The sequence below is a fragment of the Xiphophorus couchianus genome, chromosome 6 (assembly GCF_001444195.1).
Source record: "Xiphophorus couchianus chromosome 6, X_couchianus-1.0, whole genome shotgun sequence".
NCBI classification, from domain to species: domain Eukaryota; kingdom Metazoa; phylum Chordata; class Actinopteri; order Cyprinodontiformes; family Poeciliidae; genus Xiphophorus; species Xiphophorus couchianus.
Genome location: NC_040233.1, coordinates 4,859,676 through 4,878,114, shown reverse-complemented (window position 1 = coordinate 4,878,114; position 18,439 = coordinate 4,859,676). Strand labels below are relative to the sequence as shown.

Here is an 18,439-nt window from a genome sequence, read left to right as displayed (position 1 = left end):
GTCGGTCTTGTTCAATATGGTCTTGAATTATTGGAAGTTACCTTCACTGTGCCATGGTGTTTGAAAATCAATCAATCAAGTTTATTTGTATAGCACATCTCAGCAGCAAAGTGGTTCAAAGTGCTTTACATCATAGGATAATTCCTTTTATTCTGACTGATACCTTTGTACAGTGAGAACAATGTAAATGTTAGTTACTGTGGCGACAAATCAATCATCAATAAAATCAATTTTACTTCAAAGTACTTGTCTTTGCAACCAGGTTTTGTGGTGCTTATTACTTTTTAAAATTGTTGTTTTTATCTCTACAGAATTTTCATTTTCCTCTTGGATTGAACAGGTCGAAGGCGAATTATTGTCGTCATGTCAAATTATTTGTGGAAACAAGTTTTAATTGTTCTGTTAAAGTCTCATATATGAATAAATACGGCTTGTTACCAGAAGAAAGTCTTCTTTGTAAAACCATATGGCAACAGGTTTTAGGTTAGGACAGGAAAGACCAGAATGAATATGTACTTTGTACTTTATCAGTCATTGGTTTCATCATGTTGAAGTGATTCCAGACGCACAGATTAGCAGACTTCAGCTGGGGACAGGGTTCAGAGGTCAAAGACTCTTCTGAAAAGGATGTATTTGAAACGCGTCTCTGAGTCTACAGCGGAATGGAACGTGAATAAATAATGTTTAATGTCACAGCAATCTGAACCTGAACCTTCACACAGATGGGCTTGAAATATCTGCAACTCATTCAACTGAAGCCAGGGGTTTGAAAATGGGAGTCGTAGAGGAAATTCATATTTCTGACTAATCCAGCTGCAGGCTTCTCTAGGCTGTTTAATGATTTCCATCACTGCTTCCGTTGTCTGGGTTGTCTTTTCTAACACTTATGTAATTTATGATGTGTTGTGATTCACATCAGGTGGCACTTTTTACATTTTGAAAACCAGAAAAGAACTATATTCATTTTATTTTTTCTAGCATGTATATTTTTAACCACATTACCCAGAAACTTGTTGTTGCAGAGCAACGGTGCCTAACTTTGCTACCATCCAGTTGAGTTCTTGAAAAGTAGTGTTTTTGTATGCATTCTTCCTGAATGAAGAGTTTGCTGAACCAGCATTTGCTGCAATTCCAGCTTCAAGTCTTGGGCTGTTACTAGATTTACATACGTGCTTTACAAAATAGCTCAGTTTCAAAATGAATGGACATAATTTGTTAACATCAGGTCTTTGACTAGATCATTCTAACACATGAATATTCTTTGTCTCTTGTGGTCTTAAGCCTTTTGCAGCCTCTAACAGGCTTTCTTTTAGGCTCAGCCTGTATTTAGCTCCATCCATCTTTCCATCAAACTGCTGATGAAAAGCATCAGCAGCGCAAAATACTCAACACAATGGACCAGCATGATGATGATATGTGCAGGGTGACATAACATCACACATAGCGTTGCGCTCAGGTTATGTTACTCAATCATCCAGAGTGCCTTTTTCCACATGTTTGCTTTGTCCCCTACTCCAGACGAGACTGGCGTCCACGACAAGATAATGTTAAGAGTTTTAAATAAAGGCAACTAAACATCTTGAAGTCACCTCTCCTCTCCTCTAAGACGGTTCTTAAGTTCTGAATCTTGGGTTGGAAGAGTCAGGTTTATAAGTTGTAACCATAAACTGATAACTCAATAGAGGTCACTAGCAATGTCATTGTCATGACTATTCAATTCCCTGTTGGTGTCATTGACACCGATGACTCTAACAAGTCCCCAACAATGCCATCATGTTTAATTTTTCAAGATTTCTTCTTTCTAACACCTCCACTGCAGCGTTGGCTTATCTTCCCAAACAGATTGACAGAGCAGATGTTGGCTTTGTTGGGGGCTTGGTAAGAACATCAATGTCAGCAACTCCAACAAAGAATTGAAAGAGTCTAAATTCAGAGACTCGTGTGACCTTGATGGCCTTCATTAGTAATATCAAGGGCCTCGTTAAGGATTCCCATTGCCCTATCAGTGTAAGTGCTTCTGGTTAAATGTTAAAAACCTTATATTTTCAACCCAAGTTTCAGAACTGAGAAACACTCTTCGAGAGGAGACGTGTCTTGAGAAGTCCACTTGCCTTTATTTAAAACTCTCAAAGTTAACATGCATAATTTCCATTTCACTGTGATACATTGACTTGTGTTGCTCAGTCACATCAATAGCAGCTGACGCTGTCCCAAAGTTTGAGCTTTTCCCACATCTCGCCAACTGCAAAGGCCATAAATACCTTTGCAAGGCACAGTAACCAAGAAAACTTGCAGCTGAGCGCTCTTGAGACCGGGCGGGATTACAGCGTGGCACCTGCCATGTGCAGCCTCCTTGACCGTGGCAGGTCGGGGCACATGCATGGCCGATCTGCTGCAAGAGTTCAGGGCCATATGGAGTTTAGAGCCTTCCCTGCTCCACCTTTGCTGTGCAAGAGCATTAGAGTAATCCCACATCCAGATGAAAGAGAGACAGCAGCGGCTCCGTGGAAGAGGGTTATCCTTGACATCTAGGACTGACACCCTGGCCTTTTGCTTGAGCAGCTCAGATAATTATAGGTCGCATAAGTCCTCTAACTCTGCGGCAGCTTCTAAATTTGATATCCCCAGTTTTTATTTTGGGTTTCTAGATGCAACAAGGGGTGCACTTGGTGCCGCAGTTGCCTTGGTTGCAAGACTTTCCACAAGCAGGTCCGTGCCACACCGTGAGTCATCACAAATCTCGTACAAAGACGTGTGACTGTGCACAACAAGCTCCAGCTGGAAAAGGGTATTGTTTGAATGCGGCGTACTTCAGGTTGTGCCAGGATGAATTAAAATCCAGAAAAATTGCCCCTTTATTTTTCAGCGTTCTGTTCTCTTTCAGTGAGCTGCTGTGATGGTGCTCCAAAAAAAAAAAAAAAGACATGACACACTCCCTAGTTGTTAAGTTGAATGCTTCGTGGCCATCAGTGGAAAAAACAACGTCCTTCTGGTGCTGCAGAAGGACGGTTTTTCCTCCTGCCTAATTTTTAGCAACAGGAGGTTTATGGACAGCAGACCGAGTCGGGAAGAGGAATTCTCCTGGCTTTGCTCGACTCTGCCGTGTTTATCTGGCTCTCTGTACGCTGAGATTAAGAAAACCAATTTTCCACAAACCTCTCGTTCATCCAACTCCGCTTCCTGACCTACCAAGCAAACCAATTGCGGCATGAAGCATGCAGCTGAAGTCTTAGCTGTAGATTTACATTTTCTCTGCTGATCAGAACCAAGGACCAGGCCTCGACTAGAAAATAAAGCACACCTAGCTCTAGTTCCTACAAAATAAAATATGTATTCTTTAACGGACTGCTGGAATAAGGTCTATCAAGTAGCCAACCGAAAGAGGAAATAAAAAAGCCACATGTTGTCTTTTGCAGGACAGAAGATTATATCTTTTACATTTTAAGATGGTATTAGCAACAATCGACCAGAAAGGAGAGGACAAGCTTAAAAAAAGCAAATCCAATAGATTATGGTGTCATCATAAAATTGATGACATCATGAGTAAAGAACATTATGTGGAAATATTGAGGCAACATCAAACATCTGCAAGAAAGTAGGAGTGCACCTATTTATCGGGACAGATTTCCTTAAGTTTGGGAGATCAGTGATCGACTGATACATATGAAGCCGATATTATCCCCATCAGCAAAGGTCTAAAAATCAACCACTGTTCTCTTCTGCTCTGCAGAGAGAAGTTTGACCGATAGACCGGCCCACCAGGTCATGTCTGCATGTTTGTAGTTAATAGCCACCCCACTGTTGCCAACTCAGTGACTTTCTTGCTTTCTGACATATTCATTCTCTCAATATAGTAGCATTTATAAAATAGAAATAATTTTCTTTTTTTTCTGTCTAAAAACAAGAGAAGTTTTATGTGATTTAACTTCAGACAGTGAGAAACAAAGTTATCTTTTTATTTGGTGTATGTAAACTTCTGGTTTCAGCTGTACATGTTACACATCTTTAATGCTCGGGCGAGACCTCGGACAAATCAATCACATCGAACTCTAACATGTTTAGTCTTTTTTTTTTTCTCCGTGATGTTCTAGGTTTGCATCGAGGGTTTAGAGTCTGTCTCAGCAGTCAGTAAATATGACTCTTTGAATAGTTGCCCGGCAACAGGGCCAGCACGGAAACACACGAGACAAACTCCAGTGCTTGTTATCAGGTCAGCCTGAAATGAGTTTCCTCTGCAGAGCAGCGAGGCTCCTTCAAATCTTAGAGTGAGCTGGAGAGGGACGCCGGGGGCAGGGGATTGTTTTAAGAGCCAGTAATTGGGGAGGGAGACCGATTTCAGTCAATAACCAGGTCCAAGCATTTGGCCTCCACAGTTCATCTTTGGTAACAAGTTGCATAACTACAGTATGTTGGGTTTTTTTCTTAAACATGCTTAAAGGTTTTAAGGGCACTTGTTTGGTTCCCAAAATCCTGGCTAACATATTTTAATTAAGACAAAACAATCCTTCTCATCAAATAAATGTCATTTAAAGTCAACAGGCACTTTCTGCCCACTGAGCAATACAAAGGATTTCAACTGACAAGTCACACAAAGACTCAATTTAGTCAGTGTTGTTACTACAAGCAGCCCACATCATCTGTCATCTAGATTTTGACCAAACAAAGCTGTCAGGTCTGAAGAGGTCAAAGTTTAGACTTGGACTTCAACATTTACAGGATACACAAAGAAGTTTCTGGAAAAGTTCCAGAAAGCCTAAATTAAAAACTTAAAGAAAGATTCATTTTATTCAGCATTAATCAATATAATCCTCTATTTCAGTTGCGATATGTGGGGAAAGTGTTGATTTTGGAGCAGAAATATTGAGAAATCAATGTAGAACTGAATAATTCCACACTAAACAGATAACCTTTAGATTTATGACGCCTTTATTCTATTCATGAAAGCTAAGAAGGTGTCACTTTCAAAGTGTTTGTTTCTTTAAGTTTATGTTAAAATCATAGTAGCAAAAAAACCTTCAACATGTGGACAAAATGCTCCTTTTCCCATTAGAGATTGTTTTAGACTAAGTTTGTAATTTGTATCCTTTTCTCATCGTCATGAACCTGGTAAGATTACATGTCATATTATGAGTATACAGTATTACAATATTGCAGCAAATCATGCACAAATGCATATTAAAGAAAAGATCTTAGATCACAAATAATCTAAATTGTTGTATTTTGCTACATTTAAAGCTGAAGTTGCTTGTTTTCAATATTCCATAACCATGAAGGACCAAGCTCCTCTATACTAAGGCTCACCACTTGTTTTCTACTATACATATATATGTTTTGTAACCATTTGTCTCTGCCAAAACAAGATTTTTATACACAAAATGAAAGCATAAGGAGGCTCCCAGCACGGTGGCCATTGTTGTTTTTGACCTGACGCATTCATGGGATAATCTGGTTTCCGCTTTGGTTGGCGCACAGATGGCACTGGGAGGGGAAAATCGGGGACAGACGCGCTGTGGGGCCAGAGAGGACATTCACCCCTAGATAAGCCCTACTGTACCACGCGCCGGGCCGAGCGGCCCTCCTCTGGGTCCCGGCAAGACCCTCCAGCAGAAGACAGGAGGGGGAAAAAAAGCAGGTGAAAATCTCCAAGACCGCCGCTGGATCAGCATCAGACGGAGCGAGACACTCACACATGTTCTATAAATGATCCTGAAAGTGGGCGGCGTTGCAGGCCGACGGTGATTAGCCGTAGCGAACAGGAAACGCCTTCCAGGCTCAATATGCGTCACTGCTGCGGTCGAGACGCGGGCGGGCGCCAACAGGAGCGCCGCAGAATCACAGCATCAGTTAAATAATAACTGATTGCTTTTATACTCCCATGTCCTGGATTGATCTTTGGAGATGACTTCAGATTAGTTCATGTCTTTTCCTATAACGTGATCCATGTTTGGCACTGAGGTGGAACCCAAATGCAAAACAGAAGAAAGGGAAAGGACATTAGGAGGAATTGATGAACATGTCTTCATGCTTAGAGCGCATGTGTTCCAGGATAAAAAAACTGGAAATATTCAAAGAAAATGTGCCTAAACATCAACAGACAGAGATGAAGACAAAGCGGGAGAACAGACAGCAGACATGGAGCGATAGAGAGAGGGTGGGGAGATTAACTTCTCATCCAGTCTTTACTGTTGCATCGATTGTAAGTAGCTTATTGCACAAAGCAGCCTGGATGTTGCCCGTGCGTTTGCATGATTCGTTTGGAGCGTGTGTGCAATACACACCGCTGATCTCATGCAGGAAACCAAGAGCTTCTGAAGGGGCCCCCTCCCCCAGATGATCAAGCATGCTCTGAAGCCGGCACACGGTGACCCGCGTTCCGAGGAACATATTACTCTTTAATCTTCCTTCAAAAAGCAATTGAGCAGAGGAACAATCTCATCAACGTTGCCCGTCTCATCTAGCCTAATCATCGCTCAGGCACGCAGGAAGACCCCCGCAGGTCCGGCGGAAGCAAATAAATGAATCAGAATCTGAAAAAAAAAAAAAATCACCTGTTTTTTTTTCCTGAGGTTTAAAAAACGAGAGCGCTCATTGTGAGTGCTTTGCAAAATTAACGTTATGCAAGGCATGCTAAAAGCATAAACCTTAATGTATGTCTGCTGAGATTTTATGGGCTTAACCAGCACACCAATTTTAGCTAAATTTAAGCGACAATTGGTGTTAGCTTAACAGCTAGCATCAAATATCCGTCAATATGACGTAAAGTGTTTGATGTAAGCACGCTATGAAAGACACACTGCTTTGCTTCTAATTGTGAACACTACAATGACTAGATAACAAGGTCAGAAAAAACGTTAAATTTTTTTTTCTCAAAATTCCTTTTTTTTTTCTAGCAAATTTTTGACTCCTAACTCAGAAATTTCCACGTTTTCCTTTTCTCTCAAAAATTTCTGGAGATTTTCAGAATTTTAGGGTTGTTTTTTTTTCCTAACAAATTTTCAACTTCCCAGGCTCAGAAATTTCCAGGTTGCGTTTTCTCAAAAAAAAACTCAGATTACTCTCAAATTTCCAAGTTTTTTCTAGAAAATGTCTGAGAAGTTGTGTCAGAAATTCACTCAGCTGTGCAGGATTATTGCTCGGTTAGAACAACAAACTGTCTCAACCCTTTGCCAGCTGGTTTAAGGTAAAACTGAAAACTTGGATGCTTTAGATTTTTCCAACCACTTTGTTGAGTGATGCTGTCATCACTGCGCCTGGTCCTTGTGTTGAAAAGCCTCTTTCCTTTGACTTGAACTCAGCTGGACAGTCCGGCAGGATAACAATCTCAAAAACACATCAGAACTTGTTTTAAACGGGATAACTCCAGCCTCCTGAATGCCTCAGAGCTCACTCCTGGGAGAAATTTATTCTTGACATTTCTGCCAAGCAGAGCGGTCAAATATCCAGCCAGAAGTGTAGCAGATGCTGTTAATGACTACAAAAACTGTGTGTGTCAGACAGTAAGTAGCACACAGCGTAGGCGTGTGTGCGTGTGTGTGTGTGTGTTTTTGTCTAACAGAGCTGGTTCTCTTACCTTGAAACGACAAGAGGCAAGATTAGCATTTTCAGCATCCTCATGAGCAGCTCACCGGGAAACTGGAAGTACTTCACCTCCTGAAAGCAACAGAGACGTTTTTTTTAATGGATGTTGTCGGCGACAGCCAATCACAGCGCAGACGGCTGAGAACCGAGACGCATCACGGATTGTTTCCTCAGCAGATCGGAGCCTGAGAGGCGCCGGTCTTTGTGTTTTTCTCACTGAATAGACTTAAAGATGAAACTCTTCTCTCGGAGCACATTGTTCGCCGCCTTTCAGTTTAAAACGGGATCTCTGCACAACTCCGGATTTCAGGTGATCAGAGGTTTCTGCTGCCAAAAAGGTTTTTCAGCGAAAAAGTTATTTTTCATTTACTTGTCAATAACAGTTCCTGACCTTGATGTAACCTGTATGTATGAGAGATACAGTATGTTCTGAAAGGCCTTGCTGCCTGTTTCCACACTTTTGCTCTACACGGTACTTGATGTGACCCCCCGTGGTATTTCTTAATTTTACCTTTTTTTTTCTGCACAACTGAAAAGTGATGATGACCTTAAAACCCACCAAACATTTCACAAAAATCATTGGAAAACCCAACACAAAAGGACCTGTGACTTTTCTTTCTAAAATTTCTCAACTTTTCTCAATAAACGTTTGGTTTAACCCTTTACTCTCCGTTTTGCTTCCAAGGAGCAAAGCCTGAATAGTCTTAGAGCAGAGGTCGAGATAAACAGTTTTCCTAGAACAATTAGTTGTTTCTCCACTATTACTTCATTGAGCAGCACATAGATGAGTGTGATTGACAGTGCTAAGACCCTCCTCCTGTCTGATTGGTTGTTTTTGATCACTACAGTATCTCAGGGGGGAGGCAGAAGAGAAGAGCTTGATTTGTTTTGCATCCTATGACAGTATCATAAAATGTTGTCATGACATGGCGACAGTTTTAACAAATATGTAAAAAAAAAACATATTTATAAAAGTTACATATTGTAATTCTAAGGTATTGACAGCTGTATCTTGGTCACTTTTCATGAATTCATCTGTAAAGTCAACCAGCTGACTCCGGCTCAACGTTGGCCACACCCAAAACAAAAATGTTTCATGGTGGAGCGCTTGTTTATTTTGATTTATTTTATTTCAACCATTGGATTTTCATATTTGAATATTTTGTTTGTTTGCTACTTTCATTATTTAACTTATCTTTTACAATATATAGAGGAAATGTCATAAATAAATAAATGGCATAAATAAAACTGTCTGAAACACAAACTGAATCCTAAGTGTCTGGTGAAAATGCGACCCAGTCCTCTGTGGGATGGCAATTTCCTCCTCTAATCTGCTCCCCCCTTCGACTGCTCCCCAGCTCTGTGTTTGAAATAAGTTCTCATTCTTCAAAAAAACACAAAAAAGAAAAAGCAACTGGCTGTCGGAGGATTCGTAACGGAGCCTCCAGAGCAAAAATGAATTGATCTCACTGGAGCACCTGAAAGGCTAAGAAATGTCGAAGCCAATTAAAGGCAATAAAAACCCAACAAACACCCAGACAGCGCAACTTTTCCTTGAGACATATTGATAGAGTGAAAAACCAAAATAAGCTGCAATTATTTTTTACTTTGACTGCTTCTTGTTGAGGACTGACCCTGGTACAAATGAGATCTTTTGTAAAAGTCAAAACCGTTTTCAGCGTGAAAGTTGATTTTCTTTGCACCTTTATTATATGGCCACTGGAAGACATTAACTTTCGAAATATAGCATTCTGTTTCACATCCAAAACTTAAGATGACGGGACATCAGAACCAAAAAAAAAAAGACTGAAATGCATTACTCTAAGCCCTGAAGAGAGCAATGTGTTAAAATAATTGGCTGAAAGGTGCAACAAGAAGGTCCTGGCTTTAAATCTCAACCTTATTCAAAAAAAGAGCTGACAATTATTATTATTTTTTTTAAAGGGAAAAATGCATCCCAAACCAGCCTGGCTGTTTGTGACAAATTGTCCCATTAACCTAATAACTGTTTATGGTGAAGGAATAATAAAGTTCGAGCAGCAGCACAGTCAGGATGTCGAAAACTAAAATGGAAATGATTTAGAAAGAAAACAAACTAGATATTGGGACATTGAGCCAAAGTATCAATAATATCAATACCAAGTCAGTGTCTGTATCGGTTCAATACTAGTAGACTCTCTCATGGATGCCATTTCTGCCCAGTTTCTCTTTCTTGTTGCTGAATCCTCAACTCTGGCTTTAACTGAAGCACCTGCAGTGCTTTAGGTTTTGTCCTGGGTTATTTTGTGACTTCCTGGATGAATTTATGAAGTTTGGATGATCGGCCACTTCTGGGAAGGTTTACAAGCGTATATATTTATATTTTTTTCCAATTTGTTCTTCCTGTGGTTTGTTGGACTCACAACAAACCACAATTTGCAGGTTTTTTTTTTAACAGCTCAGCAAATTGAAAATAAAACTTAGTTTCTTGCTATGTTTATGCTAAAGCATCTTCTGCTGTGACACAAATCGGGTTCCTTGCTTGAATTTCGGATCCTTTTATAAACCAGAATGATTTGTAGATGATGTGGCTTAACAAACCCAGATAATTTAAAAAGATTTCAAGAAAGCCTGGCACTCCAGAAAGCCTGGCACACTAGAAAGCCTGGCAAAGTAGTGTATAATGACGTAGTAATGTCTTCACAGATGTCTACTGCAAGTTTTCTCAGAAGGACTCGTGTGTCGTTCCAGTGTAAGGTGGGAGACGCCATACTCAAGATTTGTAGAAACAAAAAGAACAAACAACTTCACATGCGGTGTTTTGAGTTCCTTCTGAGCTATTACATAATTATTACCTCCTGTCACACGTGTCCTCTGAGCCATATTGGACTTTTATTATTTTTTTTACCCAACAAGAACTGAAACAAAGGGTCACTATACCTCTTCCTGCTATCTGTTTCCAGGAAAACTGCGCAGCTACAAAACCCTCAGTAGAGGAACTCGGACAAAACAATCCCAGCTCTTTGAGACGACTGTTGTTTCGTTCACAAGGATTCAATCAGTCGGATACTTTTGAAAGCAAACCGTGTTAAATTGATGCATTTATCACTGAGTATAAATGTAATGGAAGCGAGCTTTCTAAAAGCATTTAATCAGTTTTTTCTTCATCAAAAGAGAATATTCTATTTTTTAACATTAAATACTCGCTTGCCGAGTTTTTAAAAAATATCCTGTGTCAGGTATGTCTCCAAAAACGTGAGTATTGTGTAAAAGTGCAGTATTTCTTGTCAGTCATTTCAGAAAGTGAAATCAAATATTTTATGGGATCACAGTCACTCATATACTCCAACCAGTTGTTTACTATTATTATTATTATTATTATTTTTTTAGTAATTTTGTTGATTATGGTTTACAGATGACGAAAACGCAACATTCCATAGTCGCAGAAAATCAGGCCACCGTGAAACCGGTAATTATTGGAAACTAAGTGTCACACCCTAATCAGATAATTAACTCAAAACACCTGCAAATGTTTCCTGAGCCTATAAACGCTCAATCTGGGTCAGTCGGCTGCACAATCTGCTGAGTGGACAGATGTCCAGAAGACGGACGTCCTGCACAATGACGGGAAGAGACTGAAGGTCATTACTAAAGAAACTGGTTGTTAGACGTTCGTATCCAAGCATTTTAAAGGAGCAGTACTGTGTGTTTTCCAGACACATAGATCCATTTTATGCTATAATCAAATAACTGTCACCTATAGCTGTTATAAAAGTGCTGTAAATAACAATAATAATAATAATAAAACACCAAATCATTTAAGAAAAGGAACAAATTGCTCCTTGATGTTTTTTTTGACTGCTGCAGTTTTACTGCTTGTGAATCAATTACAGGAATGAAGCAAATAGCGGGAGCAAGTGGAGCAACTGGTGGACCTTGTAGTCCTTTATGAAGTTTCCTGAATTGCAGACTTGCTTTGCTTTCTTGTTTATTTCAGACCAAAGTATGACAAAAGAACAAGAACTGGTTTAGATTTCATCCATTTTAACCTGGGTGAGTCGAGTCGCTCCTGTTCTGAGACTTTCTATCTTACCGCAAAAGAAGCACTCTGTAAAGCATGAATCTGTTTACGTTGAAAGAGATTCGTAGGATGTCACTGCCTGCAAAAGCTTAAGAAAGAAAAAAACGTTTCTGTCTTTAAGCTAATGGGCAACATAAAATTTCTTTTGTTTAATGGAAGTCAGGGAGACTAAAAGCGCGGAGCTCAGGGCCGAGAACAGAAATGTAAGTACATGACATCTGTGAGATGACGGAGCAATGAAAGCTTTTTGCTGGTGTTTTGGAGTGGCTGGGCTTTTAGCGCAAATGAGTGTGTTCATTTTGTTGTTGGCGTGCACGTGTGTGTGTGTGTGAAGTAGGAAGAGGGGGTGTATATGAGGACATAGTGAGGGCATATACAAGTGTGCTAGTTGGTGTGTATGTGTGTGAAGGACAATCACAGCTGTCACTGTGACCTGGCATCTGCTAAACAGTGGAACAAACAGTGTCGGTACTCCGACACACTTTCCCTCTCTCACTCTCTCTCTCTTTCATACACACGCAAACACACATGCAGACAGGAGGCCCATTAACTCAGCAGACGTATGGATTCTTGAAGTTTCTCTTTGAAAGCCGGCGTTAAAGTTTCTCCTATAATAATGCCTGATGCTGACGGCGTGACGATTATCTCATGATTTGTCTCTTGGCAGACTGTGCAGTAATTTCGCTGAAATTTAACAATTAAAATTTCAAAAAGCAGCAGGATGCTTGTTGAAGCTACTAATCTTTAATCTGCACCGTCATGCCAGAGGTTCTCAGCTCCCTGTGCAATTACGCTCCCATTATTTTTGGAAATTTCCATCCATTTTCGGACAATTATAAGAGTTTAATTGCTTTTATTTATTTATTTTTTAAATGGTAAACTTGTGGCCGAAATAGAAAGTTTCTTTTCTTTCATATCGCATTCATTTATTTTCATCTTTTTGCCCTATTTAGTATTTAATAATACTATTACTATTTAGCAGTAATAGTACTATTACTATTAATAGTATTTAATAGTATTTGGCAAAACTACTAAAGCTTTCAGTAATACAGCTAAATGAAAAAGAAAAAGCAGCTAATCACTAAGGCTCCACAATATGGCTGAAAAACGTACCACCAGTTGATGTCGATAATTATCGTTAATATCTGAAACTCTTTTAAACCTGTAACGGTGCCTCTCCTGTTACACTCCACATTGTTTTTATTTTTAAACCGTCATGAGGCAAAACCTGAAACTGCTGCTGCGCAAGTTCCTCCACAAATCGTTGCTAGGTAACCAAAGAGCGAGTGAGTTGATGCCACCCAGCTAGCTTAGCTGGCGGTGAGAAGTTGAGCGGCTGAAGTCTTTCCTCTGCCTACATCTCCCAGAATGCTGTGAGGTTCCGAGTCAGTGAAATCATTGAATATTCCATCAGATATCTATTGATACTGATTACTTGTCTGATGCAATGTCTATTGTTGCTTCTTAGTAGGGATGCATGATATATCGGCAACAAGATCTGTATCGACCAGTGTTAGCAAAGCTGGGGTGATATTAACAACCAATGCTTATTTACATCTGGTTGCCATGGTTTCAGGGTGGTGTGACAACGTGGGTTTTTTCTCTCCTTTTTTGGGTCATGTGACGGTGATTGTGGCGTGTTTAACAGAAGCAGAGAAGCAATTTCAGCAGTGTCGTATTTATTTATTTATTTATTTTGTCATGGATTAGAAAAGAGCAGGGAAATATATATATCAACATCAGATAAATCTCCTATCGGTGCATTCTTACTAAGAGGAACTGATTTCATTCTAACGGAAATAAAACAAACCGAATGGCTGAAGATTAGTGGCTTTACAACGTGGTAGCAAAGAGTACAGCAACTCACACAGAGAACTAAATGTATGTCAGTGACCTCAGGGTCAGCGTCTGTTACGCTGACCCCGACCTCACCAGATGCAGCAGAGCCGGGGGTTCTTTTGTTTTTGTTTTTTTTCCCCACAACGTCCCCAGAAATTCTGTTTTTAATAACTGTCCATCGAGAGTTTGGTACTAAATGTTTGAGTCCAGCTAAAGACTGATGATGGGATCAGAACAGTCCTGCAGCGTTTTATGGTTAAATGAGGAACAAATGATGTTAAAACTAAACCATAAAAACAGAAAGTTTGTCAAACCACAATCAATGTTTAATGTGTCGCTTATTCTGCACGCATTTATTCTTAGAACAAAAAAAACCAACAACAACAAAAAACCAGAACGGTTGTGGTTAGTTGGATATTTCTTTGTTGTGACAGCGTTTCTTTGTAATAAATGTTGCTTTTCCGGAAAGTCTATTTATTTCCTTTTAAATTGTGCCACCCTCATGAGGACGAATGCATTTGAAGAGTTGAGAAGCAGAGTCGAGCGTTTAGGCTACACCATCACAAACCCTTCCTCTACCCAGAGCAAACTTTACTCTTCTGTTGAGTCTTGTTTAGTGTCTTTAAGGCTAATATGTTCACAAATATGACCCAAATCCAATTAATTAATCAATTAACTTTATTTTATTATTTGCTCATGTCCGATGTTTTTAACGTCAGTCTAAGTGACCCAATTTTCCCTATGCCACTTCCACATGTGGAACTAATTTGGATGCATGTCCGATGGTTTTCAAAGTGTCTGCGACCTGAACGGTCGTGTCGCATTTTGTTCAACGTTTTCTGTCATTGGCGTGAGACGTGCAACATAATTCTGTACCAGAAGAAGCCAGATGCGATAAATCAGGACATAACCATTGAATCAAAATTATAATTAAGAAAACATGGAAGAAGTTTGTGTCGGTGAAGTGCGTCACACCATAATCCCACCACTCTCAGCTCTGACAATGCGTAAAAGCAGATTTCTCTGCAGAAGTTGCAGTAAATGCTCCTCAAATGGCCGATGCTGTTAGTTGTGCTTTCTTTTTCTTGGCTTCCTTTGTCTTATGATCTTTTGGCAATACTGTCAGCTCCCGTAACTTTAAAATCGGCTCCAATTAATATTACTTCTGTAAATGGTGGAATGGTGATGTGAAACATAAAAACAGATAAACCCTTTACACAGAAATCTGATTTCAGTCACGTTTAATTCGTGGTACACGAAAAATGTATCTGATTTCAGAAAGAATTGTTTGTTTTTTCGACATTGACATATTGACAAAGTTTTGCACACGGTTGTTATGAAATCACATATAGTTGGACTAATATTAATAAAGCAGTACCCCTTGACAAACTTTCATTTTCTGTTTAATGTGGGTTAGCATGTAATTCTACCGTCTACAATGCATTTATACTCTGTCCTTTACTCTGATGCCCCTAAATAAACTGCAATGCAACATTCTATCTTAGAAACCAACAATGCAATGGAATTGTAAAGGCCTAAGAGGATTTTTTGGAGAACAGGCAGCAAGGTGAATGTTATAAAACAACACCAGAAGAAAACAGACGTCCAGCCACACGGTGAAAACGTAAGCACAGCCTAGTCAAAGACCTGAAATCTTGTGCTTTCAAGACGTGGTTCTTCAGCGTTTGTCATCTCCAGTCACTCATCTCATGTTGCTGAGACTTTATTGTTGGTCTTAGGAGAATTATATAAGAACAAAATGCTAATCGCTGCCTTCTCTCTCTGCGGCCCCCTGCTGTCCTCGGGTAGACTGGCTGAGTTCACATTTCACCAAAACAGAACACTGTTCTCTCCTTGGATTGTGTTGTAATTGTGACACTCTCCCCCCAGCTGCACACAGATTGGATTTCAAATCAGTCAGAACTTGACTGATGCTGGAGGAGTCGGCTAACGACAATCACGGCTCCATTATCCGCAGCACCATCTAAACAAAACCAAGCAAACTTCCTGGAACTTTAGGAGAGAGCATCGACTCAAAGAAATGCTTAAATGCGTTCGAGTGCTTTCGCACTTACCAAGTGAGAACAGAGTCACTCTGACCAAACAGATCAGCAATCATCACAGCGCCGCCCTGGTTCCCGACTGGCTGGCTCTTTGTGTCGGATCTATTGACTTTTAATGCGTAAGCATCTTTTTTTTAATTTATTGTTCTTGGTTTGCGTGTGTGTGCATTTGTTTGTAATACCTTGTGGGGACCATTTTCCTGGGACTACGTTGTGGAGACCCACTGCTTCTTGTGGGGACCGAAGCCTGGTCCCCACAAGGGGAAATTATGTTTTTGGGTCAGGGGTCAGATTTAGGACTAACGTGTGAATTGAATTTTGGTTAGGATAAGGTTTATGCTTTAGAAATGAATGGAAGTCAATGAAAAGTCCCCACAAAGATAGCCACACAAACGTGTGTGCAGAAAAAAATAGATTGTATAGAAAATTGCAGTTCCTATTCATGGGAGTTCTGAATCAAAATCCTCAAAAGTTAATTTTAGTCAGCTTAAATTTTTTTTTTTGTAAAATTATCCATCCATCCATCCATTTCTGTTCACCCTTTGTCCCTAATGGGGTCGGGAGGGTTGCCGGTGCCTATCTCCAGCTACGTTCCGGGCGAGAGGCAGGGTACGCCCTGGACAGGTCGCCAGTCTGTCGCAGGGCAACACAAAGACATACAGGACACACAACCATACACACACACACTCACACTCACACCTAGGGAGAATTTAGAGAGACCAATTAACCTGACAGTCATGTTTTTGGACTGTGGGAGGAAGCCGGAGTACCCGGAGAGCACCCACGCATGCACAGGGCATGCAGAAAGACCCCGGCCGGGAATCGAACCCAGGACCTTCTTGCTGCAAGGCAACAGTGCTACCAACTGCGCCACTGTGTAAAATTATATTTTTAATAATTCTTTGACATTTCCTTTTATTTACAAAAAAAGCCAGGCAGCTAAGCTGACCTAATACTGGTAATTTAAGATTCAAAACTTTCAAGAATCCACAAACGTATTTTTGTTTAAATATAAACTGATGGAAATTGATTTTATTTTCTTTAACTTCGACTTCACCAGGAAAATCCCGCAGAGATTAATTAAAATCTTTTTATTGAGAGAATCCTGGCAGCAACAGGCAGAGGGTTACAGAACAATTGCAGCAAAAGCAGAAAAAACATTAACACTGTCAACATTGTCATAAATAAATTCAATTAAAAGATTCCTCTGTTGGAACAGTTACAGACAAGATGATTCCTTCTCAAAATCAAGACAAAAAACCTTAGAGAAACATTTAGAGAAAACAGCTTGACGCCGAATGTTGTTTATGCCGTATTTTCCTCTATTCACAAGGCTTAAACAGTGGCAGGAACCTCAGTGGCAGGTTTGAATAATTCTGCCACGATGACAAATGTAGCTGGACGATAAATCGTCCCAAAGGTTATCGCGATAAACGATAACATTGTTGTTTTGAGACCTTTTAAGAACACATTCTCAAAGATGAATAAACTTTAAATTCTAATGAATGTTTAACACTGGAGCTGGAAGACATTTTAAATACCCCAAATAAATACACAAAATAACAGAAATGACAAATAAAATCATAAAGTCATAGAATCATAAAGTCTCTGTAAACAAAGTTGTCCTTAAAATAAGGGTCTAGTTGAGACCAAAACACTAGACTGAAGACTTTTATCATCCAGGTTTTGGTAGAAAGAGAGAGGGGAAAGAGGAAAACGATAAATCATGCAAATGGAAATGATTGAGCTCGTTTAAATCCACCGTGCGATTAATCGATTCATTGCTTATTGTGACACACACGTTTGAATAGAAAAACAGAAAAAAATCGGACTCTATTTGTTAGTTGCTGAAAGATTAACATCTCTAATCATTCAGTCTAAAAATCATTAAATAACTAAGTGGTTTCAAATATGCTCTGAAAGATTTGATCTTTAGTCAACTCTGACTGGGGCAAAGATTAGGGTTAGGCTTGTAATCGCTGCGGTTAAGCCTCTGGGAACTTGATGCGTATCTCAAACATCCTCTGGAACTTCTGTTGTGCTAAGAGAAAATGTGTAGAAGCAGGAGTGTGAAAGTTGGGGGCATCACTCAGAAACATCTTGTAGTGTGGGGGACAGGGTAGAGAAAGGGCGTGAAATCGGGGCAGGGTGGGGGCGGTTGACTGGGGTCACGACCACCAACTGACCTGCTCAGAGAGCTGCTTGCCTCTGAGGAAGAAGCCCAGCAGGCAGCCGATGACCACGGCCAGCACGGACAGGATGAGCAGGCCGTTCTGCTTGCAGACGTTCTTCACTCTGCCCCACACTTCCTCCAGAGCCAGCGCCATCCTCCTCCGCCGCCGCCACCGACGGTCTCAACCGCAACTTAGCAACCCCCCTCAGAGAAAACCACAGAAGCAAGCCCCCGACTTTAATCTGTTATTCAGCCATGGAGATCCAGTCGGGTCAACCGCCGCAGCAAACCGGGGGGGCTGGAGAGGACGGTGGGGGCGACTAGAGGGAGGCAGACTGATTGAGGAGAAAGTGGGCTTTAAAAAGCAAAAAAAAAAATTAAAGTAGAAAAAACAAAACAAAAGGGATTTCAGTAATAAAACAAAAGGTGAATGAATTAAATAAAGATCCCAAAATATGAACGGTTCAGTAGGTTTTTGAGCGTCTCCCCCTCTGGGCTTCGTCCGACTGTACTTTACATCCAACCCATCTCCCACAGACACACTGATTCCAACCTCTCTCTCTCTCCTCCCTCGTGCCCCGCAGGCCACATTCTGCCGGCGGCCAGCAGGGGGCCCTGCGACAGCTGGTGGTATTGTCATCAGGGTTAATACTACGATCCTATTAGGCATGGTGCAGTACGACTCAGATCTAAGGCTGGATTAGAGAGCTCTCTGAACAATTGGAC

The 18,439-nt window shown here is 40.4% G+C and overlaps 1 protein-coding gene across 1 annotated transcript in view; it reads right to left on the bottom strand.

Moving 5' to 3' along the window:
- slc1a7a (solute carrier family 1 member 7a) overlaps positions 1 to 18,017 on the bottom strand; it is a 38,799-nt gene extending 20,782 nt beyond the window's left edge. The window contains exons 1-2 of the mRNA XM_028019730.1: positions 17,727 to 18,017; positions 7,571 to 7,650 (exon numbers count right to left, since the gene is read on the bottom strand). Of these exons, the coding sequence (XP_027875531.1) occupies positions 7,571 to 7,650; positions 17,727 to 17,867 (221 nt within the window). The 5' untranslated portion in view covers positions 17,868 to 18,017. The remainder of the gene's footprint in view (positions 1 to 7,570; positions 7,651 to 17,726) is intronic.
- Positions 18,018 to 18,439: the final 422 nt, after the last annotated feature.